The sequence below is a fragment of the Larus michahellis genome, chromosome 6 (assembly GCF_964199755.1).
Source record: "Larus michahellis chromosome 6, bLarMic1.1, whole genome shotgun sequence".
Classification (NCBI taxonomy): domain Eukaryota; kingdom Metazoa; phylum Chordata; class Aves; order Charadriiformes; family Laridae; genus Larus; species Larus michahellis.
The window spans coordinates 23,562,407-23,589,848 of NC_133901.1; the positions used below are offsets into that span (position 1 = coordinate 23,562,407).

The following is a 27,442-nucleotide window of genomic DNA, read 5'->3' on the forward strand; positions in this document are numbered from 1 at the left end:
TGCAGTTCTTTTCTGCCAAGGATCTCAGTGTTCTTGCTTTATGAACAGGGAATCAAGGACAATCCCTTACAGAGGGAGTAAATCCACCTCCATTTTATGCACTGAAACAGCCCATCAAATGGCAAAGCCATTAAAGGAATGCAGATCTTGGGCACCCAGCTGTATGCTTTAGTTACTCTGCAATTCAATGATACTTTGCTTTTTCCTTGTCGTCTTCAAAATAATAAGCTTGCAGTACTGTTATTTTTCCTCAGAGTCAATTAGATATAATAAAACTTTCTGGCTTAGCAAATCTAATTCAATTTTGGGGAACAATTCACTTTTCAGTAGACTGATCTTCAGATGAAGCTAAGTATTTATATTTGACATAACTAAATTCAGTGCTTCGATTCAATTTGACATTTCAGTATAGTACAAAAAAGTTCTCATCCTTTTCTTTTTTCAAATTATAACCTTTCTGTTATCACACACATTTTTCTACATATCTCTATTTTTCTACTGCCTAAACTGCCACGTTTTATCTGATTTCTTAGGTAGGAAACCATGGCATTTTGTATATCTTTTACTTCAGTTCCTTACCTTTTGTTCGGAATAAAAAAGGAAAAGTCTGGAAAGATAGTTCTTTTACACCCCAAAAACCTAATTTAACCCATTCCAAGGTTCAAAGGGTAATGCAAAATCCTAACAGTACGTATTAGTAAATAGCTATATGTTTCATCTGAACAACAGCTATGCTAGCATCTTTAAAATTCTTCTATGAAATGCTTTCACCACACCAGTGTGTTGTGTAAAAATCCACCCAGCTCAAAGCTAATTTACACAAACTGCGTATTATACACAAAAATTGTGATGAGCTAGTTTCCTCTTAGCGAAGAATACACAGTGCCCGTGCTAGCAGTGAATTTTTATTACCTATGCTGAAAAGTAAAAGAAAAATATCATCTTGCAGTCATGGCTAATAAATATATTGACTTTGCACCAGAAACTGCCTTTCTAAAATGCTGCCAAACGTGGCAGTCTCTCCGATAGGGTCCCTCCGTGTGCCAGGCGGGGAGAGCCGGCTGTGGGCACGTCGGGGTGCAGCCCTCTGGGGAGCCGACGGGGCCCTGCTGCAGAGGGAGAGCTCGGGGCTACGCGAAGCGCATGGGTGGTGAATGCACCGCTGCCGTAGGGCCGATAGGCCAAAATCAGGCAGCTGCTTTCAAAAGGTGATTTGTGCTTGTGAGGGAGTAATCTCATCTCCGGGCATTGTAAAGGGGAGCTGCATGAAGCTAATTTAAGTTGGCTTCTACAGACATAAAGTTCTAAGACTGAGGGAGAAACTTTTGGTATTTCCTTATGACTTGCTATAGCTTTTGTTCCTTAATAAATACTGTAAACAACAATGAAACCATTGCTTATTAGAAAACAACCAGTGCTTCTGTGGATTCAGTAAGTTAAGCCTCTCAAGCTGTTCTGCACAGTTAACATGCTGATTCAACAGAAAAACCATTTTGCTGCAAGAAGCCGTAGTTATTTTTGACATCTGAATTTTCACAGATCCAGGGTGCAGAAAACAGCATAGAAAAACAGCTCCTGCTAATGAATGACTTGCAGGAGGCAACAAGGTCCCAGCATTCATTGTCCTCCCATGAGCTAAAAGTGGTTTCAGCAAGCTAACTGTAGTGTTTTTCTGAGGGAACTCCCTGGGTATTGTCAGTAGATCCTACCTTTGTTCACTTACCAGATATTGCTGCTATATTGCTGTGTTGATGATAGGCACCAAGCCAGGATGATGAAAATAAACTGATAAGGGAAGATGTAAACTCAAAACTGACACTAGGCCATATCTTTAAAATGTAACTTCCTCATATTTGAGGGGTTTTTGGAATGGTATGTATTTTAAATAGCATTTCATGATGTAGTTTGTCTTAGTGTTTGTAAAATAACCAAGCTTTTCTTTCTTTCTTTTTTTTTTTTTAATCCTTCTTTTCTACCCTCCAAACTTTCAGTTAAACAGGTAGAACACACCTTCAGTTCTGTTTTATTTAGACCCTTCCTCAAGATCACATAATCAAACTATCTGGAGTTTGACTGAGTAAGATTGGTCAGCTGAACAAGACTGAAATGAATAGAAGATTCTCAAAGGCTTTTTGAAAGCAGGAGAGAGAGACATCAGAAATTACTTTTGTTAAATTAAAAAATGGAATGTATGACATATCCAAGTTCATTTCTCTGATAAAACCAAGGCTGAGCAAGTCCACTGCATGATAACTGCTGTGAATTCACAGGCTGCAACAATTTGTTATATATTTCTAGGACGGGAGTAAGAAAAGCTATAAAATATGTCCTGGTGTTGAGATAATTTCAAATCCCTGATGCGTTGCTCTCTGTAAGGGTTAAAAATCTAGGGCTGGCTTTGATTTCTCCATAGAATTTTGATCTGGGTTTGTATTGGAGAGTCCTGGTGTACCTGACTAGACCCACTGTGCATCTTATTAAGAACTAAACTGTTACCTGTTTCACTTGCTCGTCACTGCAGTCATCTCTGTTTGCATCTAAATTCACAAAACAAACCTGTAGTAAGAGAGAAAAAGAAACAGTAGCTTACAAAGTCATATTAGAATGGCAGCAACCCCTTAAAAGTCACTATTTGTTCCTTTCCTAGACTTGTAGCTGAATATGTGAAGCATTTTCCTAGTACAAGAAAGGTTGAAAGGTTAGCAAAGAGAATAGCAGAGTAGATATAAAGAAAAGAGGAAAAAAGGGAAGAGTCAGGACTTATCTGCTCTTACAACTAGCTTGCCTGATGAATGGGCAAATGTTGTCAATAAACTGTAATACAGAGGATATTAGAAAACATAGAGGAAATGTTAAAAATGCATTTGATTGTATATCAGATAAACACGTCTTGCTTTTCCAATGATTTCTTCTTTTCGGGCGCTTGTTGCTAAATAAGTGCAAGTACTGATATGTGCACAAATTGTGGGCTGCTTTTAGTTTTCTCCACATCACATAAATATTGTAGTATTTTTCCTAACTTGCCAAACTTCCTAAGTAGAAGTTTAAGACTTTATGGAAAAATTTTGTCTTTTTTTAACCTCGGTTCATGAATCAATATACAAGCAGACATTTTCAGCAGTGCTAACTGGGCATTACAATAAGTGACAGAACTTACTATCTAGTAAGTTTACATGTGATTCACTGGAAAGTACTACTTTTAATGGCACGGTCTTTTGCCCCTTCTTTGATCATTATGAGTCTCAGCAACTATTTAATGGTAGTGAAATTGACTTAAATAGAAACTTCAGATCTAAAGACCGTTTCATGTCTGAAGACTTTTATTTTTTTTCCATATCTGGAAGACCATTTTCTAATTTTCAGAAATAAGAAAATCCCTCCTCCAGCTTTATTTCCAAGTCAGAAGCAGGCACTCCAATGCTAGGCTGGCTGTCTTACTTCTGAGCGCTGCAGCTATCTCTTTAGAGAGATGTTTGTGAGATTTTCGTGTTGTCTTGATTTAAACCAAAACCTGGCACAGATTCAGAGCTGAGCTGAAGCCAGCATCTAAATCCAAATAAATTGCAGATCCAGAATTTACCTTCTAAAAGCTGAGTGATTCCCCCCCCCCCCCCCCCTTTTCCAGAAAACAGTAACTATTTCTTTCCCTAATTGTGTGGAAATTTCTCCTAGAAAAATAAAATGCTCTAAATTATCCCCTTCACCAATATTCTTGTTTTAGGCATCTGAGCTCCTGTTGTGTGCCTGCTTTTACCCCAAGACAACACTGATTTCAGTTTATATATGCACGTACCATATGTACAGATTATGACCATCTGCAGTAACAGCCAGCACAGCAGATGGAAAGATCCAGCCAGACCTCCCATTGTAAACCAAAAAAAAAACCACTTAAAAAGAAAGCTTTCTGCCCTTTTAAATAGTTTAATGGCATCTTTATATGAACTTACAAAGATATTATCCAACATTTTTATGATTTTACGAAAAGTATTTCTCTGCCTGACAATGTCAACAACCAGGATATGCCGTTGTCATCTGTTTTTTATGTCTGTCTAGCTTTTAAGAAATAGTTATAAAAATTTCTAAGCTATAAAGTATTAAAAATACCCTCTAGCAATATAATGTGGTAGTTATGTAATGTCCTAAACATATTACAGTTAATTATACAGACAAAAATTTGGCTTACTTTCCACTGGGATCTTACTTGTAGGCATTTTACCTATCAGCAATAGGTGGTTATTAAAAAGCATTAGAAAATTGTGCTCTTGATTCTCATGTGTCCTTGCCCAGTGCCTGTAGTGATATGCGGTTATGAGGCCGCAGGTGCATGGAGGTGTGTTGCTTAGGCGACTATTAATTTGGCAACCAGGGTAGGAGCGCCGGAAGGTATGGGTCCAGTTTCTAGTCCTCTCAAGCATGTTCACCACCGTACCGAACGTAGGGCTGTTACTTAGGACCTTTGTTTCCAAGCCTCCATGCCAGAGGGGTATGGTCTAGTTTTGTACTGGATTCAGGGTGAAAGCTTTGTGAAAATGCTGTGTAGGAGCAGTCGTGTCCACATGGACGTTCCAGCCAAACACAGCACCCCCTGGTAAACCTTGTTTTGTTGTTTGCTATCTACATGTTGGTACAACGGTACATATCTTTGCTGTGTTACACTGGCACTCCTGCCAGTGACACCAACTACCATCCTAAAGGTTTGCCCTTTCCAAGCAGCCAAAAAATCATCATCTCTATTTCATGTGGTATGGATGGCATATAACTCACCAATGCCTCAGTAGAAGAAATAACAGTACAAGCAGGAATATCTATTATTTAAAGTTGTACTCTCTTCTTTCATCTATTTTTTAAATTTATTTTCAGAACCAAATGATTCTGAATCCACTTTCCAAATACACTTGTCAAATTCCATTGACACTGATTAATTACATTGTCAGTGCAGTCTCTTAGTGTTCCGTGGATTTTGCAGTTTTAATTATAGGCAATTTTTACTCAAAAATAGTTTTGCACTGGTGAAAGGCACCGAGGAACTCATTTACTTTTTCCGTTTTGCTGTTTCCTTTCAGATTAGCCTTGCTTTGAGCAGGAGGTGGGGCTAGATGGCTACTGTACTCATAAATTAACTCTACAGCTCCATCCGGGCAGGCTCTGCACTACTGCTACCTTCTAGGAAGTTCACTGTGAAGATAATTTTCTTGGAGATACCTCAATTGAGGCGCTCCAAGAGAAGAAGAGCCATCTGAAAAATCTCTCACGGTTTTCTGCTTACGTAATGCAAAATTTAATCTCTCACTAGCTTGCATTGCTTGATGAACTTCTATTAATTGTCACCTCCATCAAAACAAGGCAAAACAACACTACAGAATAATTCTTAATCTGTAGGAGGGAAATATTGCATAAATTATGAAGAAAGATCCAAGGTCAGGTCAGCATTTGCTAACCTCAATTTAATTCTGATCTTTTTCCTTTCGATCAAATGAGGTTAATGTATTTTAGCTTAGTTTAGCTAACTGTGTCCTAATCAAAGTATCTTTAAATATCAGTCCTTTCCCATACACTTCTCCTTTACACCTCACATCCTTGTCTTCCCACAAACATCTTTTCATTTCCAAAATGTGTCTGCTCTCCACTCATACTGAGCTAACTGGGAACCATGCAGAAATGTTGAGATATTGACTTTTTTTTCTGGTTTAGAAAACATTTATTTTGGGGAGAGAAAACAACAAAAATTGAATGGTGTAACATAATGCAAAAAGGAAAAAAAATACCACCCATATTCTGGCTTTACATAGTGAGGTAGTCACCCGCAACTTCCCTGTAAGATGCTAATATCTTCTTTTGGTTCACTAGTGTTTCCACTGTATTTGCTCAAGTGAGAACAGTACTTTTCTTTAGGTGAACATGTATGACTGCACTCAAATTCAGAGTCTCAATACTGGCAGAAAGCAGAACGCTACATATCCAGAAACCATTTAATACACAAACACATTGTAAATAACAACCCTTTTACTATGTAGATTCTTGTACATGAATAAAATGAATTGGTGTCTGACCCCCAAGCCTCCTCTTCATAAAACTCTCCAAGTGTTTTTACAAGGACAGAACCAGTCAGATTATCATCACTAACTTACTGAGCTTTGATCTTGAAGAGGCCTTTACTTTCCAGGGTGATATAAAAAACTAATAGAAAAAAATTATTTTTTTCTTCCCTATTTTGCATGATAATTTCTGTGACTGGTAAGAGGTGTACAGAGTAAATTCTCTAGGTCAACTGTTTCAAGTCCTAAAATCTACTCTTGAGTCAGTGTAGAAATTATGCAGACACCTCAGCATCCAGCAATTAAGACTATTACTTCTTAAAAGAAATATACGTTAAGAAACAATTTGTTTATAAAGCACGTAGGGATATAATGTACTGTACACACAATATATTTTACTCATTGACAGATGGCCTCAGGGAATTGCTAAAAGCATAACACTGTTCTCACTTCAGAAGAGTAAAGCATTTTCATTTTTTTCAGAGTACTGATGGTGGCAAACAGCTGAATGACAAGCAAAGAAATATATTATTGTCTATGTTTTCCTTATTGCTTTAATTTCAGCTCGTATTAACCAAGGTTGGTATTAATGGCATTTTAATATTCCCTAGATAAAAAAAGCACACTGACGGTAAGAAAAAACCACTGTCTCAGAGGTATAATACTAACAACAGTGATTTAAAAAAACAACTGTGTATTTTTCCTAAGTGTCTGTTGTAGGGTGAAATCAATTTCAGTTCTGTACTATTTTTCCTAGATAAGAGATTGCCAAACTACTTTTTTCTGTTTGTTTTCCAAAGTGCTAACACCTCTTTCTATCGTCTGTATCAATGCCTGACAGTAAAGGAAAGCTTTTTCTTTGTCCTATGAAATATCTTACAGCTTTTAGTGGGATTAAAACAAGCCCTAGCTTGTGTTTTTGTTTTTTTTTTTTTTTTTAATTAAACTATTGTTTTTTTAATTAAGAAAATCTATTTGCTTTCCAGTCCTTTTCTATGACAAAATACTAACTCAGTAGAGATGTTTGAAGGCTGGGCTCACCCTGTGACAGTAGTAGTAGCTCTTGCACAGTGCTGTAATGGCTAGGAGTTGCTAGCAGCTTTTGAGAAGAGAAAAAAGCTTTGGGATGCTTGCTCCCTTTTCTCCCATGAAGCATAACTTCTACCAGCTGCTTCTTAGGAAAGAGGTTGAACTGAAAATCCACCATATTCCTCCCTCTCACTGGGATAATAGCTGTCCCTTGCACCTAACTGGTATAGTTACTCTGGTAAGTGAAGTGAGAGCCATAGTCTTGTGTTCTGCACTGTAAATGACTGTAATCAATACTTGTTTAAAGTGCTGCAGGCCATGTTTATATTCCCCCCCCCCCCCAAAATCCAAACACATATACATTATATATGATCCTCCCCAATAAATTTCAACATTTTAAAAGAAAGGAATTTAAACTGAAGAGACAAGACTTGAAAATTAGAACTATATACAGATGGCTTATGCAACCTTATTTCTATCTCGTATGCCCACATTTATGCAATGCAGGATCTCTGCCTGATTCAGTGAACAGGAAGAATGCAAATAGGTGCAGAATTACGAAGAAGCAGAGAACTGTGTGTCTGCCATTTTCTAACATTTGAGTTTATGACTTTGTAACTTAAAGGACACTCCTAAATGCAATTTCTTTGTTTCCAATCTATGTCAGTTGGTGGATTACAACCATGCAGTTAAAGACACTGTCAAAATGCCAAAATGGCGGCAGGACAACATTCAGGTGGCACAAACCACTTCATCCCTGTCACTCTCCCACTGTATCCATACAGCTGATCCTCACCAGCTATGGGCTAGGTGTCGCTAGCAGGCTGGGTCTGGTGCCATATAACTCAGCATAGACTAAATTTCTGCGCCTGTATTGGGATTTGCAGGGGAATCGTGCAGAACACACCGTGTTCTGTGCTGTCCTGGTTGGTGTGCCCGTAAATGCTGTCTGGAAACTGAGCTTATAGGGTCTTTACATCCCAGGTCTGTGCGCTCTGCTTTCTCCATCCTCTCTCCTGTCTTCTGTCACAGCACCAAGTCTACTTAGACATGCAAGGTGCCAATTCAGACAGCTCAGGGGAGAGTCAGAGGAAATAACTGGTCTGGGACTGCACTGCAATCTGCCTGTCAAACTCAGGTTTAATTTCCTACAAACAGAAGTGAAAAAGATAATTGGCCTCAGGAGAGGTCACAGGAGAAAATAATTCTGAGCAGGCAGTTCCTGGGTGCAAAGGAAAAACATAGTTTAAATGCCTAAGCCTGAGGACGTGTGGGATACAACCGTGTGGCGCGGGAAGGCAGAGTGACTGCTGAGCCCGAGACTGAGAGTAGCTTTGTATATAAAACCAGCCGAAGCGCTGATGAGAATGCAGTCCTTAAGGGCAAAGAACTGCGGCAGCAACTGTATCTCCACAGCAGGAAAGGCAAGTTCAAACTGTGCCGTTCCTTGCACTTTAAGCTTTCCCATGACACTCGGTAGTTATTATGTTTACTTTAGATGTTAGCATCTGTAGCTGACAGGAGTCCAGTGGTGGGAGCAGAAGGTAGCTGTGCGTCAGGGCAGCTGTCTCTCTCTTCTTGCCCTGGTTTGGGTGATGCAGGTATGAAACTATCACAATGTGACTTTTAAATCAATATGTATCTGGCTGTGCTTGTTTGTATCTTCTTTTGCTCCTTGTGCCCAATGTTAGTAACATGCATCTTACATTAATGTAGTGACATCCTGATCATTTAGCATTATCCTTTGAGAAACTGAAGGCTTGGCACTTATTTCCATGTTGTTTCCTCTCTGTATTTTGGGCAGGTATTGTTTGTTCTCAGGATGTATGTTGTTTGTTATACACTATTATGGTACTGAACACTTTATCCATTTTTTAAATGTAGAAGCGTGAAGATACAGTTTGTGAAGAGACTTGTGAAATTTTACAGCAACCGTGATTGCTATGACAGTTGTTTTTAAGGATTTAACAAAGTGTCTGACCTCGTTCATTTCTGCTCTCAGCAAAAACTCTGTGATGGGATGGCAGTTTTGGAATTCTGAGCTCTATTCTCATCCTAATTTCATCTGTGCAAAAGTAGAAAAACAATAGAGTTACTCTAAACTTTTATTAGGCCAAAGTCAGAGTCTCCTGGCTTTAGAAAGATAGTTTAGGTTGCCGTTGATTTCCCCACAGCACAATAACCAAATATAGCTACTCCAAGGCATCACTCACTGGAATGGTAAATGTCTGTTTCATAGAACGTACAGCTGCATGTCGCGCTCCCTTAGGAGCAGAGTCAGAGAAAGCCCTTGGAAAAAATATTGTTTTACTCCATGTCTCTGAGACAAAGCAAACTGTAACCCACAGGAAACATCAAAGGAGTAGCAATGTGCCATATTTTGTCCAGAAATGTTCTGTGAGCTTTGACTCTTTGAAAATGACCAGCAACATTCACATATTTTTGACTTATATTAGGATGGTATAAAATGCCTTTTCCAGCAGATTCTAGCAATGCAGCCATCTGTTTTTTCTGTCTGTATGACAAGATCATTTATTTTGATGGTTATAAAAATGCTGATTTGCAAAGCTCCCAAAAAGAACCTTGCATTTATTTTCACTTGAATTATTTATGCTAATGTGAAGGCTAAATAAAAACTCTTGGACTTCTTGTGATATATATGTGTGTGTGTGTGTATATGTATATATATAGCCTGTCTGTAAGGACCCGTAATTATTGACACCTCTGTTCTTTAACTTGCAGATTGTTGAGTCTTGTAATGCCAATAGATTTTCAGGTATGATTTATTTATTCTTTTTAGAAAGACAAACAAAATAGCTGTAAAATGATGATTTCTAAATAAACATTCTAAAATGTTATTTTCAAGGAGGATTTGTTCCTGGGCAAAATAATAAGTATGAACCTAAGACCAGTTTGTGGGTTGCACAGAAGCCAGTCCTGGTCCTTCCCCTTTTCCTGCATCATTTGATCTGCTCAGCAGGGCAGGCAGATGCCTGCTACACAAGTATCAGCACAGTCTGGAACAATATGTCAGTAACCAGGCTGCTCCAGAAAGACAAAGATAAAACTTTATAAAATAGTACTTCCAAATTTTAGACACCTCTAGGGAGAAGATTTCATAAAATTGTTGAAACTTTCAGTTGTCAAAATGGCACGAAGTTTTAACCGTTGTGGTTAACTATAGGCCAGATTCTTCTAAGTAGCTGCACCAAAGAATATAAAATATCTAATGGTTTGGAAAAATGAGCTATTTCACAATGAAAGCAAGGTGAAAGACTGACTCCCTGCAGACCTAAATTCCGATTGTCTTGGCAGTCTCTGCCCAGGCCAGTCTTGGTAAGCCAAGAAATGTAACTGCTTGTAGTCCACAAAGCCAAACAGATGCATAATTTAATCTTATAAGAAACTGAAGCAGGGAATCAGTACGACGTTAGATATATGGAGAAGAGAACATTGACGGTGCATTACTAAACGAATGTTCAGATTTCTGGGACAGTTGAATATTTGCCTACTATTTTTTTAACACCCCTAGATAGTCTCATTTGGCAGTGTTGCTCTAAACTACTATAAAAATCAATTCTTTTTCCCAAAGATATTTGTATCTCATGTACAAGCAGAAAAAAGGAGATTATAAAATTATAAGTACTTAAATCCATTCTGCTTATCTGTGCATGTCAAACAGTTCTATGGTGCTCTATAGGCATTTCCAGTACTTGAGAGGGATGAGGAAGTAAATGCTGCTAAGCCTAATTTAAAAATGCAAATGATTTTCCTAAACAAAGATGTCAAGTGAAAATATTCCATAGCAGTAACTACGAGAGAATGGTTAGACTCAAATTCCACCTGTTCCAGGTCTCTGGGGTTTGTGAATGAGCAGGTATTATCAAAGCATAAGCTTGGATAGAGGGAGGAAATTGTGCATTATACAACCAGATATAAGCTCTTAGATCAGAAGCCAAAGCAGCAATGTCTGGAAAAATGTATTTTTATTTTTTTTTTAAACTGAGTGAGCTAGTTCTTCTTACTTGCTTCTACTATTCAATAATGCTTATCACTTCATTATGATACCCAATATGTTTTTTCCCCCCTTTTTGTAGTATAACATTAGCGTGCATAACAGTTTAGACCATGTTTCTCATTTTCATACTGTCTTTCATGCAGTGTGGCATGTCTGCTATGTATTGGTTCCCCCCCTTGTTCTGGACTACAGTGGGGGAAGAAGGAATGGGGAGGTGGTACTTTGCAGGGCAGCAGACAAAATCAGCTGCTCCGTGGTTGTCACACTTCCTGAAATATGTCTCCTGATAAATCTTGACTCAAAGTCTTCTGTGGAAGGAATTTAAGGACTGGATCCAATGGATCAGAAACTATTGTCTCTAGACTAAAAAGAGGCCCCTTGGATCTCACTAACCAGTGGAGCATTCTGTAGCAAAAGCACACCATTCTGTAAATTCTCTCTGCTTTTGAGAAAATGAGGTGGGAACTAAGGAAGGAAACATGCAGGTCTGATGATGGGTTTTGACTGAGCTCAGTTGTATGACAAATATGCATCAAAATACACATTAAGAATAAAAAAGCAGGTTTGTAAAATTTGACTGATTAGGATAATGCCCTAAACTCTTCCTTCTCCCCGCCAAGCCAATTTTGTCCCCAGCGCTTCATCTTGCTTCCTGGGTCATAACACTAAATTTTAAACCAAGACCATCATTTTTCCTCCCCTCTGAAGAGGAATGCTTCATCCTGCCCTTAACAGTATTTGCATTCAGCACACAAAAGATCCAGCTACAGCTGACCAATGTTACAAGCAACAGAAATTACAGCTTTGTAATGGGTATGGTTTGGTGACAGTGTTCTTAGCTCCATATGCTTTATTGTCAATATCTAACAGTCACCCTGTAGACATCTCTAGGTTAAGTTAAAGTAAAATAAAAAAAAGTTAAGTTAAATAAAAAAATCCACTTATTCTGTGACTGAACCTGCTTGTTCTTTAGAGACTTTTTTAGAGACATAAAACAAGTTCTTAGCAACTAGCTAGTGGTTTCCACTAGCAATTTGGAAGATAATGTACCGTGTTCTAAACATAGAGTTCACAACACATGGCATAGCCTCTAAATTCAGCAATTCATAGCCTCTAAACGCAGTCTTAAATATACTAACCTACATTAGTTCAGTTACACAAAGGACAATGAAGATAAGACACAAACTACTAGGAAAACAGCAACAAGAAAGCAGAAAAACAGAAATGTCAGTGCCAGACTTGTTAAAGTGGAGGATTAGCCCAGAACAGCAGTGATGCCCTCTGCTTTGTGTGTCCCCTCTTAACAGTAGGCTTCAAACAAAAAGCTAATTGCCCAACTTCACTGGCTCAGTCTTCCACTGTGGGCTTTGCTCCTGCTGTGGCTCACCAATCTCTCTTTTCATCATTTCTGACTAAAGTCCTATAATAAAGATAACATGGTTGCCAATGGCTTCAGTCATTTTAAACTAAACATTTAGGGACTGACCTCTATTTCTGTTGAAGGAGACTTGCATAGCATCTGTCTGCTCACATGTCCCAGGGCAGCTCTGCCCCAGCTGTTAGACAGGTTATAAATAGGTAAAGCTCTGAAGCAGCAAGATTACTTGAAAAAGAAGAAATATTACATGTTCTTGTGTTTATGATGTGGTCTGGAAAACAGATGTTTTTCTGATTTGCTATGTGAGTGAGAAAAGCCTGCTTACCTACGTATTAACATTTCAAGGTTAACTTTTCAGGATCTTGAGGTGTACCCTCTGACTGACACTTTCCCTTCAGTAGAGTGTTTATGAAGATGTGGCTTTGTCTTGTTTCTCTGTTGCATAAGCAAGGTTTGAGTTCGCACTCGGCTGTTGCACTTAAAATCTCCCAGTTTTGTCTATATTCATGAAACCTGTAGGAACTTTTACCTCTGGGACCTCTGGCCTGTTGTCAAATTAGGTAGATATGATCCAGCAAGTTTGAAAGTGACTACAGATTGTCACATGGAGATCTTGACCACGTGTGCTCGTAAGATATGTTTTAATTGGAAATTAAGATCTTATCTCTAGTATGTGGAATGGTAGCTTTGTGTGGTACATCAGGCACGTCAGATACCAGATCCTGCAAACTGCAGAGAAGTCACAAGAACACTGCTGGGGCAGAAGCACCAGTTCCTCCTTCTCCCACTGTCAGCACTGGTGGCAACACGGTCTGTCTCCTTATCAAAACTACCCACCCTCTAGCCTTTTTTGTTCTTCTCACCTGCCTCCCACAGACCATCAGGACTTAAAATTTGGCTTGAAGAAAGCTGAAGCCCAGTGCTCAACTTCTGCTGATGGAGTCTGTTGTTGTGGGAGGTTGTTTGACATGGCTCTGTCAAGACACTGGACTTCTCTGTCTTTCTATTTAAGTGCCTCCGAGCCACTGGGGGAGGCTCTGTTGCCAAATGTGTCCCTGGAAGGAGTGGGCCTGTAGGTCTGTCTGCTTTTGCATAAGTAGGGGTTTGCTTTGGTGCTGCCCTCTCTTTCTCTCTGCCTATTTTTAGAGAACTGCTTTGTGTTGGCATCCATAAAAAAGAAAAAAAAAAGTGTCTTCTATGATACAACCATCTCAGATCCCCCAAATTTTTGAAAATGAAATCATGAATCACCATGCCTACCATGCTTGCAGAATGTGTTGTTCAGTCACATTAAAAAGATTCAAGTCAGTTAATTTGACATCTTAAATATACGCTCTCAAACCCCTAAATGCCACTGCATAATTAGAAAGAAAGCCTTAACTGAACTTTGAAATTTCCTTTTCCCCCCACTTCTCCTTTATTTTCTCTCCCCTCAACTCGAATTTGCTCTTTCATTGCTCTCAGTTGAGCCTGAAATTATTTCTGTTGGTAAACAAGCAACCGGAAACCATAATTATGCTTTTTTACTGAGGCTGTAATCCTAGGTGTTCTCTTGATTCTTAAAAAAAATATTTAATCAAAGTAATTTAAATCTAATTCAACTAGTTTGTCAAACTGTTTTTATGCACACAAATCCACAGCTGCTTTGGGACAATGTTTTGCCTAATTACATGTAGTTTTTGACAGATTTGGGTCTTGCCCCAGTTGAAGTCTGATCTATTGATTTCCAGAATCCAGTATGAAATAGCGAATATAAATAATTTCCTCTCACAGGTTTAAGCACCTTTCAGAGAAAAAAAAAAAGCAGGGGGAGAATGGCACATGTGCATCTGAAAGGACTTATCTTACTCAAATACACTGTTTAAGAATAAAGCTGGGAAGTTCTTTAAACTGCTCAGAATACATAAAGTGATTTTAACTGGGAAACCTCATTTTGGTGGATTTGATGCTGATTCTTCCCAAATGCTTAGAAAAATTACTTAGAAAAATATTACTCTAGCCAGATTTGCCTACCATCAGTTAAAAAGAGCATGGAATGTCTCAGTTAAACACCTTCTGCTGGAATCTGGAGGAGGTAGCCACTGCATCAGAATTATTGAAACCATCCCTAATCTCTGTGTGTCAGGCAGAAGTACCTGTACTTCTGAGCACTCAGCCCTTCACACAGGCTCTGCATTCCCAGAGGCAGACCACACAGCTGCTGAAATCATGGATGTTTTTCTACTAAGTTAAATAGCAGTAGACAGAAATAAAGATATTTCTGTCCATAAGTCAGTTGGATTATCAGCTTTATCATTACCGTTTTTAAACTCTGCAGCTTAAAAAAAAAATAAATTGTTCATTCCACGTACTTACTTGTATATGTGGCTGGAGAAAAAATATCTGAATAACGCTTTTGAGGGGTTTAGAACAAACCCCTTAAATAAAGCAAGAATCTCCTACATTTCAATTTCTCATATCTGAAATGATGAAACAGGAAATTAAAAAGATTTTCTGGTCTGAAGTTTCTTCTTCCCCTACACAAGCTTCTACCAGGACAACATCTGCTTTCTTCACAGCCTTAAACCTGCAGGTCCAGAGCGGTGGTGCAAACGGGACTGTGAAGCTTCCTGGCATGCTTTCTGTGGCATCATCCCTAAATTGGGCTCATATTACAGAAAGTGGTCTGGAAGCTCTTACAGTGGTGAGTAAAGTCAGGGCTTTTGTAGCTCCCAGTTTCTTTGCAGAAGGGCAAAGAGATGTGAGAAATCCTGGCATCCGGTCAAGGATTGGATTGGATCTTTTTGGAAAAGGAGATAGAAAGCTCAGCCTGAGCCAGTTTCCTGGAATACTATTAGGAGTGGTGTTATAATGCTGTTGCTTTGAGAAGGTAAATACCTCTAGAAAACAGAAACCCCTATCCCTGCTTTTGCTTACTCCATGTAACTTGTTCTTAGTGTAGCTAGGGAAAAAAATAGAAGCTGTATGTTAACACTATGATGGAAAAATGGATGATGTGTGGACAGCTATAGTGAATCTTCCAGTTCAAAGCGCACGTGAACATACACTTTGTTTATACGAGGTCCTGAGTTCTGGTGAAGAAAACACCTATGGCAAAACACTCGACTGCAATAGGTTTCAACTTACAGTGGAAGTTAGATTTCATGCTTTGAATGCTAAGAGCACGAAGCTGTGTGGAATGTACCCCAGGTACGTTCTTCAAGTTCTCACACTGTCATTGGGCATGTGTGTTTATCTGTGTAATAAACAACTGCTCATTTGACTTAATAGAAGCTCTTCTGCTGCAGCCAGCAGCAGACTGAACTGGAACAGAGGCAATTAGACGAGCTGCTTGGGGTCAGATGGTCTTTGCACTCACTCAAGCCTTCTCAAACATTTCTCAGCTATTTAAAGGTGTAACTGTGCAGTCACGCACACCTAATGAAGAGGAAATGTGGATTATCTAAAGTACGAGTGTGCGCATGTGGCTTTCTTGTGCTTACAGTTTCGTAATGCCTAATGTGTGATCTTCATTCAGCTTCCTTTTGGTTTTATACTGTGCTTCTTTAAAATGCCTTCACACAGAGCAGGGAGGCTTGCGACACCTACATAATAAAGGATGTAAAGGAAAAGACGCTTTCTTGTGATTTCTGGGAGGGAGAGATCCCAACTTTTCATAAACTGCTAGGTTAAAATTTGTTGAGTTTCAGGTAATATTCTACGGAGTGTTCTCCCACCTTTCTTTTTTTTTTTTTTTGTCATTACTATTATTTATTCTCCTATGGCTCCACCTCTGAGTAGCTTTGGGAAGCAGGTGGGATTTTGTTTCTGACCTTGCTATTGAATTGGTGTGCTGTCATGGAATGGAAGACCATAATCGGATAATTCCCAAGTGTTTCTCTTCCCTGAGCATAGACATAAGTGCCTACTGAAGAAGGATGTATTATAAGAATTAGCATCTCCTTTTTGTAGAGATCTGAGATATTTCATAAGAAATAAGGAAACTGAAAATTACCAGTTACTGCTTTTATGTTGCTGTTATTTGCTGTTATATTACAATTTCCTTTCTCCCACTGACTAAATTTTAGTGACTTATTTTCACTGCCATTGGTTCTCATAACTTCTTTTTGGAGTCATTAACAGTTATAACTAACATCATAGCTCAAATTTTTGGTAGATAGGAGACTGAGAATGGTATAAGAGGTGTAGGTCTCTCTTCCACACATGGTCAAATTTGATCCTTTATATTTAAATGCTTAAAGAGGATCTTGAGTTGGAGTATATCTTATATGAGGTGTTTGGAATAGCCTGACAGTGACTCAAAATAAAATAGCATCTTCTGGAAGACAGAGCTAATTATCCATTAACACTTGGATGCAATGCTTGTCTCACATTAATTTCCATGCTTGCCAAAATGATTCTGGCAAGGGGACCAGCTGTGAAATGTATAAATAAAAATATTAGTTTGGAAGTACTATATATACCACGTAGCTGCTTGCAAAAGGATGCATACGAATGGAAGTGTGAGGCAACAGTATTACACCCGTGGGAGAATTTATAAGTGATAACCTCAGAGTATGGGGAAGCTCAGGCACACCTTCTGCGCTGTAATCTAAATAACTCAAAAGGCTTTATGACAGGCATATCTCAGCTATACCGTGATACCTTCCTTACTTCATCAGGCTACTGTGAACCATCAAAAAACCCATCCTTGTCAAAGTAGGACCATGGCACTCTACTGACAGTTTCTCTGCCCAGGACTGCAACAGAGTGCAGGACAGGTTCGGGAAACATCAACTTGAAGCCAAGTCTGGGCCTGCCTTCTGTTGTACAGTCCTTCACATGATTAGAGAGTGACAATTTCTGTCTCTAGCTGAGAGCGGAGAAAGTATTTTTCCCTTTCTTCCCCTGTATTTTCATTCAGATGGCCACAAAAATCATGTTACTCCTGTCAGATTCTATGTAAAAATCTCTCCCATGAGCTGCACAACTGCTGTCTAACATGCAGATGACGTTCCCAACCGCTGTCCCTGCAAGCCGTAATGGAGCGTTTCCAAAAGCAGACAACCCGGTATATGTTTTCTTTCATGAGTCACTCAAGTTCACCTAAATAAGGTTCAGACGTGACTTCTGTGTCTCCCCAGCCCAGCCACAATTCTTTTTTAGGTACGCGTTGTATGTTGTCAGATGGATGTGTTATACTGCTCTCCCTCCAGCACTTTTAGCAGTAATGTGCCTGAAATTTAGTCCCAATTACTCTTCAGAAGGTGCATATCTCAAATGACTTGGGGGGTCTTGGTATTTTAGAGACTCTCCCTATTTTAATCGCTGGACTGCATTAATGAATCATCCCGAGTCATCTCTTCATAACCCATTGCTTCAAAACCAGCTGTGAATATGTTCTTCCCATTAAGGCTTATTCCTTTGGGTTTGATGTAATTAATTGTCACTTATGACTTAAAGAAAATATGCCAATAAATATTTATGCCACGTGCACCATCTGCTTCCTCCAGTACCCTGTATACTTAATGTTTAACAGATTTCTATAAGCCTCACACAGCAATTCATGTTAGAGGGAGCCTGTGGTTATAACAGCAGCAAGCAGTTACAGGTGTCCACTTTGGAGGTAGCACAAGAATCCCACTTCTTGATAAAGCACACTATGGAGGCACTGAGAATATGCGAGTGTGAAATGCTGAAGGGGATACAGCTGCAATATCATGCTTGATCCTCCTGGTGTTTATTTATAGTTTCGTCAGAGCAAGGCTAAGCATCCAGTTCTCTTAAATACAGACAGGAAAACACTGCTGTATGAGAGTATCACAGAGGCACAGGAAAGATGATGGTAGATCTAGACAGAAGATTAAAGAGTGTCCAAGTCTGAAGTTACAAGGAAAGAGAAGAAAATCTATTGTCAGTCTTCCCCGCCCTGAAATTCATGAGGCAGCTTTTGGCTGCTGTATAGAATACATGTGTGGTACTGAAAATGTGGAAATACAACCCTGTAAGGGCATATTTAATTTCTGTCTTAACATTAGCTCATATGTGAAGACATATTTTTCAGAGCCAAATATGTACAAGAGTAAAAAGAAACATATTTTACAGATTATACAAGTAATCCTTTCAGTGTTCTTTTAAACTAGTGCTCAGTCTGCCTGCGCTGGGCTCCATAAGGCAGAGAATAATTGATGAAGAGGAGGGTTTCTTATTTCTCTGAGCAAGCGAGAGAAGGGCTCTCTGGAAGGTACAATTCCTTACCACAGCAGCATGAACACCCACACATGCCACAGAAAGGACTAAGCCTCAATGCCACAATTTAGCCTGCAGCTGTTGATTCCTGCTCCCTGTCAGGATGTAATTAAGGTATCGTCAGGCTGAATAGCAAGATGGGACTTAAAACTAAAAATACCTCTAATAATTATGGCTTAGATCTGGAAAGCAATGGATGGATTTTGATTTCTGAAAGAGACAATGCTGTTCTTGAAGACGGTTGAGTAATTACTGAGTGAAAGGTGAAATAAACACTCTTGTAACCTCCTGTCTCCATGACATACTGCTGAGGAGGGTTTGTATGCACCCTCACGAGGGAGGACAAACAGCTTAGTATGTCTATTTACGCAGGCAAATAGGGCTTTGCTACGTTTACTAGGAAATGTAAATCTTCATTCAAACACAATAAAACAAAACAGTTGTTTCAGCTATGTGTGGTCACTATTCAGGAACACACACATGATTTTGATCTAAAAAACCCCAACAAACAAAAAACTACTTTGGGATTCAAGATTGCACTTCCCTACTTATCTGTATAAAGAACCTTGTTGACTGCTACTAATCCTGGGAAGAATCATCCTCCTTTCTGAACTTCTGTAAGACTAGATCTCCACCCTTCAGTAAGGGCATGCTTTCATTCTTTGGAGACTCTGGAAAAAGTACTGGAGATAGGGGACCAGATTAAGAGATACAAAATGTCCTGCTGCTTAGATTTCAACACCCTGACCCAGTGTCCGCACTATTGTTAGCAAGTTACCTGGAAGTAAGTCTACTATCAAAGACTGATGTAACATATAAATCTGTATATTTGTACCTAGGTTTCTAAAGATATGTAGTGTCAAATCTTTAAAAAGACTTGGGTGTAGAAATGAATGAAAACCACTCATATTCTACTTCAACTGAAAGCTGTTCTTTTTCTTCAAAATACACTTTGCCAAGGATTTTCCCTTTCTGCATATGCTATCATTCAGTTTGAATTAATTTGTGGGAGCTGTTTCCTGGAAGTTTTTGTTCCATCATTTCAGTGAGCACTGGCATTTGTCTATGAAGACTTTCATAATTAAACTACCTGTAATATTTAGACCATCTAATTATGATATTAGCGTGAAACTAGGTATCGTGATTTGCAGCAAACTGCTGCTAAACAGTATCATTATTAATTTAACTAGTTTTAATTTAATGTTTAGCAAATACTTAAATATTCTCTGAAGAGGAAAAAAACACTTATCAGCATAGAAGTTGTTCTTTGAGGGAATTTAACTTTTTAAGCAGACAGCATGGAAAAATCAGATAGGGTCATCTGAAATAAGGAGAGTAGCACACTTCAACCCAGGGATGTTTTAAAGAGAGGTGGTAGGATGTTTTAGTCCAATACAGAAATGAAAATAAACAGTGCTGCTACCTAGGATTTACCTTCACTCTCTCCCACTGTGTCTTCATTTCAAACACACAGAAATCTCTTTCAGCTGCCCTTTCCTGACTGGCCTCTGCGGGAAGTCTCTCTAGAAAGCCCTAATAACCTAAGACAGTTAGTGCTGTCCCCCTGGACTCAATTCCAGTGTATCTAATCTGATTTCCTAAATGTAAACACAGAGAATTGGACAAAAATAGTATGTACAGAAAGTAGAAAAGGAAAGTAAGGACAAGATAATCTTTCAAACGCTCTTCACATCATGTTCACTCATTATACATATAACACTTCTTTTCATAGACAACTTGCCAATGTACTGCTAAATTGGCATAAAAATGGAGATCAAACACCGCATCTTGCTATTATTTCTCCCTATGATTTCTGTTGTTCATCCTTGCAGATGACCAGAAACATTGGATTAAATATGGACACACTAGCATTTCTTCTATTATGGTGGGGTACCAGAATTTGAAATAATAATTTTCAGAGCTCAGGAGAAGATTCCCAACTTAAGAAAATATGAAATACTGTTCCTCTAACACAATTTATTATTTTCATATCATAATGGCTACATTTTCATTAACCAGTTTGGAAATGAATGGATTATTAAATGTAGCAAAATGCCTGTTCCGCTTAAAAGGAATTCTTGTTGTAAAAGTAGTCTGCTATAACTGAGGTAAATGTTTAGTGTTTTAATAAATCAATGTTAGTATACTTGGTGAGCATACGTAGGACAGCCATGAGTCTATTTTTACTTGTACTAACTGTGCTAATCTGTAATGGGATATAATGAATATAACATTTATGAAAGCTACATTCATATGGTCTTGTTGCATTTATAGTTACAGTAAGATTAGACCCCCTATAACTAAACGTGACTCTTCCAAATGAAAACTGAACACTATAGCTAAATGTATTACCAGCTATCTTTGGGAAAAGAAACCATTAATGATATAGTACTTTTGATATTTCTTTTTTTCTTCTGCAAATCCAATGACAACTTCCAGAGGCAGTTGGATTAACACATCACTGGCACCATTGGCAACAGCAATTTATGAAATCTTCCATATGAAAGAGAAGATAGAACATATTTTCTGCTAAGGGCAGACTGGTTTCCGTGCTAATTGAGAAGCTGGGAGAACTATTCCAAGTTCATATCCTTCTGCCTTCCTCATTCCTGTAGCTTTTGTTTGTTTAGTGTCTGTCACTGGAAAGGACTTGGAATGAAATGCTTTGCAGGTTCCGAGTATGAGACTGAACTAATACTTAATCTCTGCACAGTGGTTGAGTATTCCCTGTTCTCTGTTTTGCTCGTGTGCTGTGCACAGCCAAATGTACCACCCATGTATCTAAAGGTGGGGAGTGCAAGTCCGAAAAAAAATACCACTCAGAATGAATTAACCAGGAATTTGAACAAAACTTCAATTCTGCTCATAACAGTTTATGAGTAACTAGTTAAAAGTAACTCAAAAACATAACTTCCAGGGACAGATCAAGAGCAAAGCTTCCAGGCCAGGCCACCCACATACCTTTTGTCTTGTAGCAATGTTACAAAATAATATCTAACTTCTTATCTTCTAAATTAATGGTCTCTATATGTGATATTTTAATTTCACTCAATACATTATTGTACATTCCACTTCAATCTTGTTAATACAAAATTCTTTCAATATAATCTCTTTTCTTCTATGGTGATAACTGTAAACTGCAGAATCAACTAGGTACTAAAATTTTCTTTTGAAAATCGAGAAACTTTTAGTGCGTGTTGAGTTGACACTGTGTTCAGAAAGCCATACAGGGAAAGCTGACAGTCCTACATGCACACTACACAAGGAGTAGGCAATGGGAAAAGATGACTTGGCAGATCTTGCTTCAAAGCGTATCCTAATATTCCTCCCATGTAAGAAAGGGGTCTGTCAGGGTCTTGTAGTTTAGGATAGCATTAGAACCGTGGGGCAGTTCTGTATCCCTGCAGCCTCATGGAGCGCCTTTGCCCACCCTCTTCCCACAAGCAGAACTACGTGATCACACTATAGTAGCACAAGCTGTTTCCTTATGGAAGAGCTTTGTCGTGTTTGTCTTCTCTTTGACAAAGAGGGGATTAAAAGAAAATTACCTACTTGTGTAACTTTGCTGGGGAATATTGTGGGCATTCAGCAGATTTGGGTCTGTGACTTGCTGAAACCCCTTATCTCAGAATCTCCTTTTGGGATTTTAATGAAAAGTCATTTCAGTACTTTTGCCTCTTCCCTCATATCTGCAGAATGGTAAGAGTAATGCTTATCTTCCCTACGAGGTGACTGACCAGGGCTAGATAAAACCTAATCTGTGCTTTCAAGAGGAAAAGCATGTATCAAGCAGCTATACTGGTTATTTTAAGTCAAAGCCTAGTATAGTCTTGCTTTAACAAGCTATCTTTTCTTGGTAGCTCCATTCTATTGGAGGTAGATATAATTTCCTATAAGATTCAAAGAAACATGAAGAATAAAGCCAGAGCTCAACATATCAAAAAGCAAGTCATAATTCATTTTAATATTATTCTTTGGAGTAAACATTTCCTCTGAGAAAATAAGCCTTATTTTAGATATGAACTACTAAATTAGTAAAACCCAAGTGACTGTGGTCAGTGGTTTTTGTATTAAAAGCAATCCTTTCCTATATCAAACAACAAGGATACCCCCGATTACCCACCTGATGACCCCGTTCTGGTTAAGAATGTTTTCATGATCCAGTTCAGAAAGCATTTCAGCTGCAATTGAACAACGTTTGTATTTCCTAATACTGTGACCCTTTTGCTTGGGAGAATACATGCAGAATGCTCAAAGAACAGCAAACTGCTGTCTGTCTAGTTTTGGGAGCCTAGGAAATTAGCACCACTAAACATTACTCCTTAATATTCCCTTCCTTGTTTCACCCAGCATCATCCAAAATACACACAGGAGTCTGTTTATTTTCTCACCTTACACCTTATATGGTTTCTTCCTAGCACACTCGGATTAGGTTGTGTATTTTGCTCACTCTGTCTTGTGGAAACTGATAGTCCAGTGGACAGCATAACAGTGAATTGAGCCCTATAATCTTTGACCATATTCCAAACTTTTAACTGCTGCAATTACACTGTTGTATCACTCCAGTTGCTCTCAGTGTGCTGCATCACCCCCAGGCAAGACACAAAGCCTTGCCAAGACACAAAGTCATCGCCACCATGGGATGGAGATTTTGTTTCTTGACAGCAGGTGTCTGGGTTCATCAGCTAAAGCTGAAATGTTCATGTCCTTGAGGGAATACCAGCAGACTCCATGAGTGCCCTCAGCTGGTCTTTAGGTTGTGTGCAGCACAAGCAATGCTGGAAATCTTTTGCCTGCGACAAAACTGCTCTTTTATAAAGCCCTTGTTGGCTCACGGGGGCCAGGGAGTAGCAATCAAATGGGATTCCAAGAAAGGATCTGCTCTCCTGAGTCCTTTATCAAATAAAAAACTATTACAATTGTAGCAATCTACTTCTCTCCAGTTTCATGCAGATAGTATGTAAAGCAACATAACAACTCCTATTTCTTCATAGACACTCTTAACCAAAAGCTGTTCTTAATTGCAATATAACCCACAATAGTGAGACTTAAATTTCATTTCAAATGTAAAATAATTCTGTTTGAGTTCTTTAGCAGCTCCTCCTCATCTAGTATGGAAAGAGTTTTCTCTTTAATGGTATCTCTGTGCCTTCAAGAATATTGAGCAGCCTTTTAAATATCTGCTGTTTCCAACCTGCCACTTAACAAGTTATGGTTTGGAATAATTTTCTCTTTGGTTTATTTTTCTGTCTTGTAAGTCACAGACTATGAACATAAAAAAATGGAGGGCCACAAAGTCTGAAGGCCAAATGTGGGGAAACCTCTGCAGTAATCTTTACAAATGTGCTCTGTATAGAAATCTGTATGCATTTTTGCTTTGTATGTTTGCTTTTAACAGAAAGCTGGAAATTACAGAAACTATAGACAGATTGCTATAATTTCAGTGTCAGTTAGTCATTGACTTTTTTTAATTTAACATGTACTATGGTCAGCCCCACACCCTACCCAGATAATTCTCAATAGACTTTTCCCCAGAGGAGATTACAGCAAGTACTTACTGAGGCACAGTTGCTTTCTGACTTGTCTTCCAGAAAGCCAATTTGGCATGGTGTCCTCTGATTCTGCAGCCAGTAGTCTGTTGATTCTAGCAGACTGTTACTGCAGAGAATCTGTTAAAATAGTTAAAAGTAGTTAAAATAATTAAAAAATTTACTCAGTCCTACTGTGTTTTGGGGTCCTGAACTCTATTGTTGTAACTCAAAGGAAATCTTGCCTACAAAATTTTTGGGGGGGCAAGACTAGGACCCCTGTTGCTTTGGGACCTGTCCAGTTAAGGCACCTTAAATCAAGTGATTTATATATCCCCTAAAGTATTAGCCTGTTATCTTTCAGAATTGAAAGTCCTTGGAGATACTTGAAGGAGATGCCTAAACCCAACACTTTTATTGGAAAATATTATTAGGAGTTTTGTTCTGTGTTAAAGTGATAAACATAGATGTTGGGAAAAATAATTACTTAATTATATGAGAGTGCACAAACTTGCAGCCTTTTTGATTTACTGTCTCTCTCCACGATAGATCAGTACAATTCATTCTTCCAGCAGCCTCATTTCTGGGACTGCCTAGGCTACAAACTCTTTCTTCTTGAACACGTTTTTCTGCTTGCTGAGAAGCTGACGTACCTAAGACCTGCTATAATGAGTACTGAGCTCAGTCAGTACCCTGAGACCAAAACTTTGCGTGTAATCTCTCTGTGTTGACTCAGTCCTACAGCTTATGCCACCAGCTTTGCTCAAACAAAACCAAAATGAGGCTACAGATATCTGTAGACTATAAAGAGGCAAAGCCAGTTTTGCAAGTCTGATGCTTAGACTGAACTGAATTCCTTACTTGCTGCCTCTGTACTAGTAGTCTTCCATGAAAAAGAGGGACCCTTAGTATTTTTAAGGCAACTAGGTAACAGCAGAAAAAGGAATAGCTGCAACAATGATATTTCTTTTGAACATCTTATATGGCTTATTGTCTTCCCGAGGCAGCAGTGTTAAGAAACATGTTTGCGAAATGGATGTACATTTTCTTTGTACTTCTGGCAATTCTGGTTTTACATGGAAATAAGCTGTAGTCTGGCTCTTTAGCCTTTTATTTTAATAACAATATTTTAAAGCATAAATTTGTTGCCCTACCTGGAAAAAAATAATGTATCCACAATATTTTCCTTTATCTTACTGCATGTTTTTCATTGACACACCTTTGTCCTACTTCAGGAACACTTGAACTGTAAGCCTAGATCTCTCCCTTAGGAAGAGAAGTGAGAAGAACTTGTGACATTTCTCAGGGAAGATGAATGACTGTAGAAAGCTGATCTGGCCAGCTGACACAATTTTCTAGTACTCAGGGGCAATCCAGAAGTAACTTATTATCACCCACAGACTAACACCCACTCTAATTTTTATCTTTCTGGTAGAAAGCCAGTTAGATAGCTAATACTGCATTCCCTGTATTATTCTATATTGATTTCTGAATAAAAGTCAGAGGAAGATGGATGAGGTACACCACAATCCATAAGTTTGGCCTGCTTCAGTGCCCTTCTTTGGTGCCCTCCACAAAGGCTTTGCACCTTTGTAGTAGTTGTTTCTCAGTACTCCAGCCCTGCTATGGAATTTCTTCCAAAGAGCTTCTGAATACAAATTTAGGGTTCACAAAATACTCAGAAAAAGCACTGTGCCCAAAGACTTTGTTCTGAGAATGACAAAGGCTCATGAATGCTTCACATCAACACCAGTCTCCTCTTGGGGGTTGCTAGCTAATTTGTTTACCAGTTGAATGACTCTTCACTCAATAAATTTTATAACCTCCTGTCACAGTGCAAAAAGATTCCTGCCACCATAACTAACTCTGGGACTAGATGGGGAAAATAATATATTTCATATCCCAAAGAAACAATTTCCTGTTAGTCTTAAAAACTGTTCTTTTTTCTTTTTCTTTTTTTTTTTTTTTAAAGAAATATTTTCAAATGTGGAAGTACTGAACTATTATAAACTGGTTGGTAAAATCTAAATCAAGCAAATTTTCCTCTTTTCCAAAAATTACCATCCTCTGAGGCTTTTATGAAGACATAAAGAATTGAACATATACATATATGCACACACACATATATATCTACATATTTATAAATGATTACAGATTTCATCTCATTCTAGATCTTGAAGTCCTAATTACCTGTTAAGACATAATTTTGCATACACAGGAAACAGTTCTCTTTAGCTCAAACAGCTTTTACTGTAACAAGCAGTCTTCTTTCATTTCCTTAAAAATCACGGTGAATTTGTCTTCAGCCTTAATCACTTTATATCTTTCTTTCCCAAATCTCAGACAGTTTCTGAGAAACTGGAATAGGCAGAAAATTATCATGTAGAAACAAGCTTCAGAAATCCTTGGTACTACTCGTTTTTTTCTCATAAGGACTTGGTGTGCACACCCAACATTTCAGAACAACTAAATCAGAGCAGATGTATATTGTAGATGAAAAACCTATGAAATGAGCTGGGCAGTCTAAATTTCACCTAGTTTTCCTCCTGTGGGACCCTTGGTATCTCTGTCTTTCTTTCAGAGGATGTTTTTGTCAGGAAGCAAATACTGGTAAAGCACCAACAGAATAACTCTTCTGAACAAATGTTTCAGTTAGGTTAGGTTGTAACTGCCAAGCTTGAGTCACTCCAGGGTGTTTATGAGTTGCAAGGCTTTATAGTACATTTAATTTTTGTATGCAGCTTTTCATAATAGACTTTGAAGTCAAGGGTAGAAATTATTACATGGAAGTTTTGGACAGCATGTGATTTTTAGGTAACCTCAAGGAGATGAACAATATTAGTAGGATGATGTTTTCCCTGGGCAAAATTCTGCTCTCATGTGTGCATAAGTAGTTCTGCACGTGCATAGGAGAATGCAGCCAGAAATGTGAAGAAGGGTGCAATAGGCATAACATTTTTACTCCTGGAGGTTGGAGAAAATACTTTGCAGCAATTTGGATTTGAAGATGACAGGTGAAAAAGACAAAACCAGATATGCTTGAGTCCACACAGCAGAAGCTGGCAGAGGTCGGCAATGTAAGGAATACAGGCTGACCCAAAGTCATCTGGAAAGCCTTTGGAAATTACTCAGAAAACACAGCACTGTGGGAAAGGGAGGCATGCAGGAACATGTAGGGGAGGCCTCCTTGCATGTGGTCTAGTTTTACATATGTCTGAACAGTGTT

At 38.6% G+C, this 27,442-nt stretch overlaps 1 protein-coding gene across 4 annotated transcripts in view; it reads right to left on the bottom strand.

The window, feature by feature from the left end:
- SPHKAP (SPHK1 interactor, AKAP domain containing) overlaps positions 1 to 27,442 on the bottom strand; it is a 72,073-nt gene that overhangs the window by 19,700 nt on the left and 24,931 nt on the right. For all 4 annotated transcript variants that reach the window (XM_074590084.1, XM_074590085.1, XM_074590086.1 and 1 more), the window contains exons 3-4: positions 24,247 to 24,357; positions 2,497 to 2,556 (exon numbers count right to left, since the gene is read on the bottom strand). In XM_074590084.1, coding sequence (XP_074446185.1) covers positions 2,497 to 2,556; positions 24,247 to 24,357 — 171 coding nt within the window. The remainder of the gene's footprint in view (positions 1 to 2,496; positions 2,557 to 24,246; positions 24,358 to 27,442) is intronic.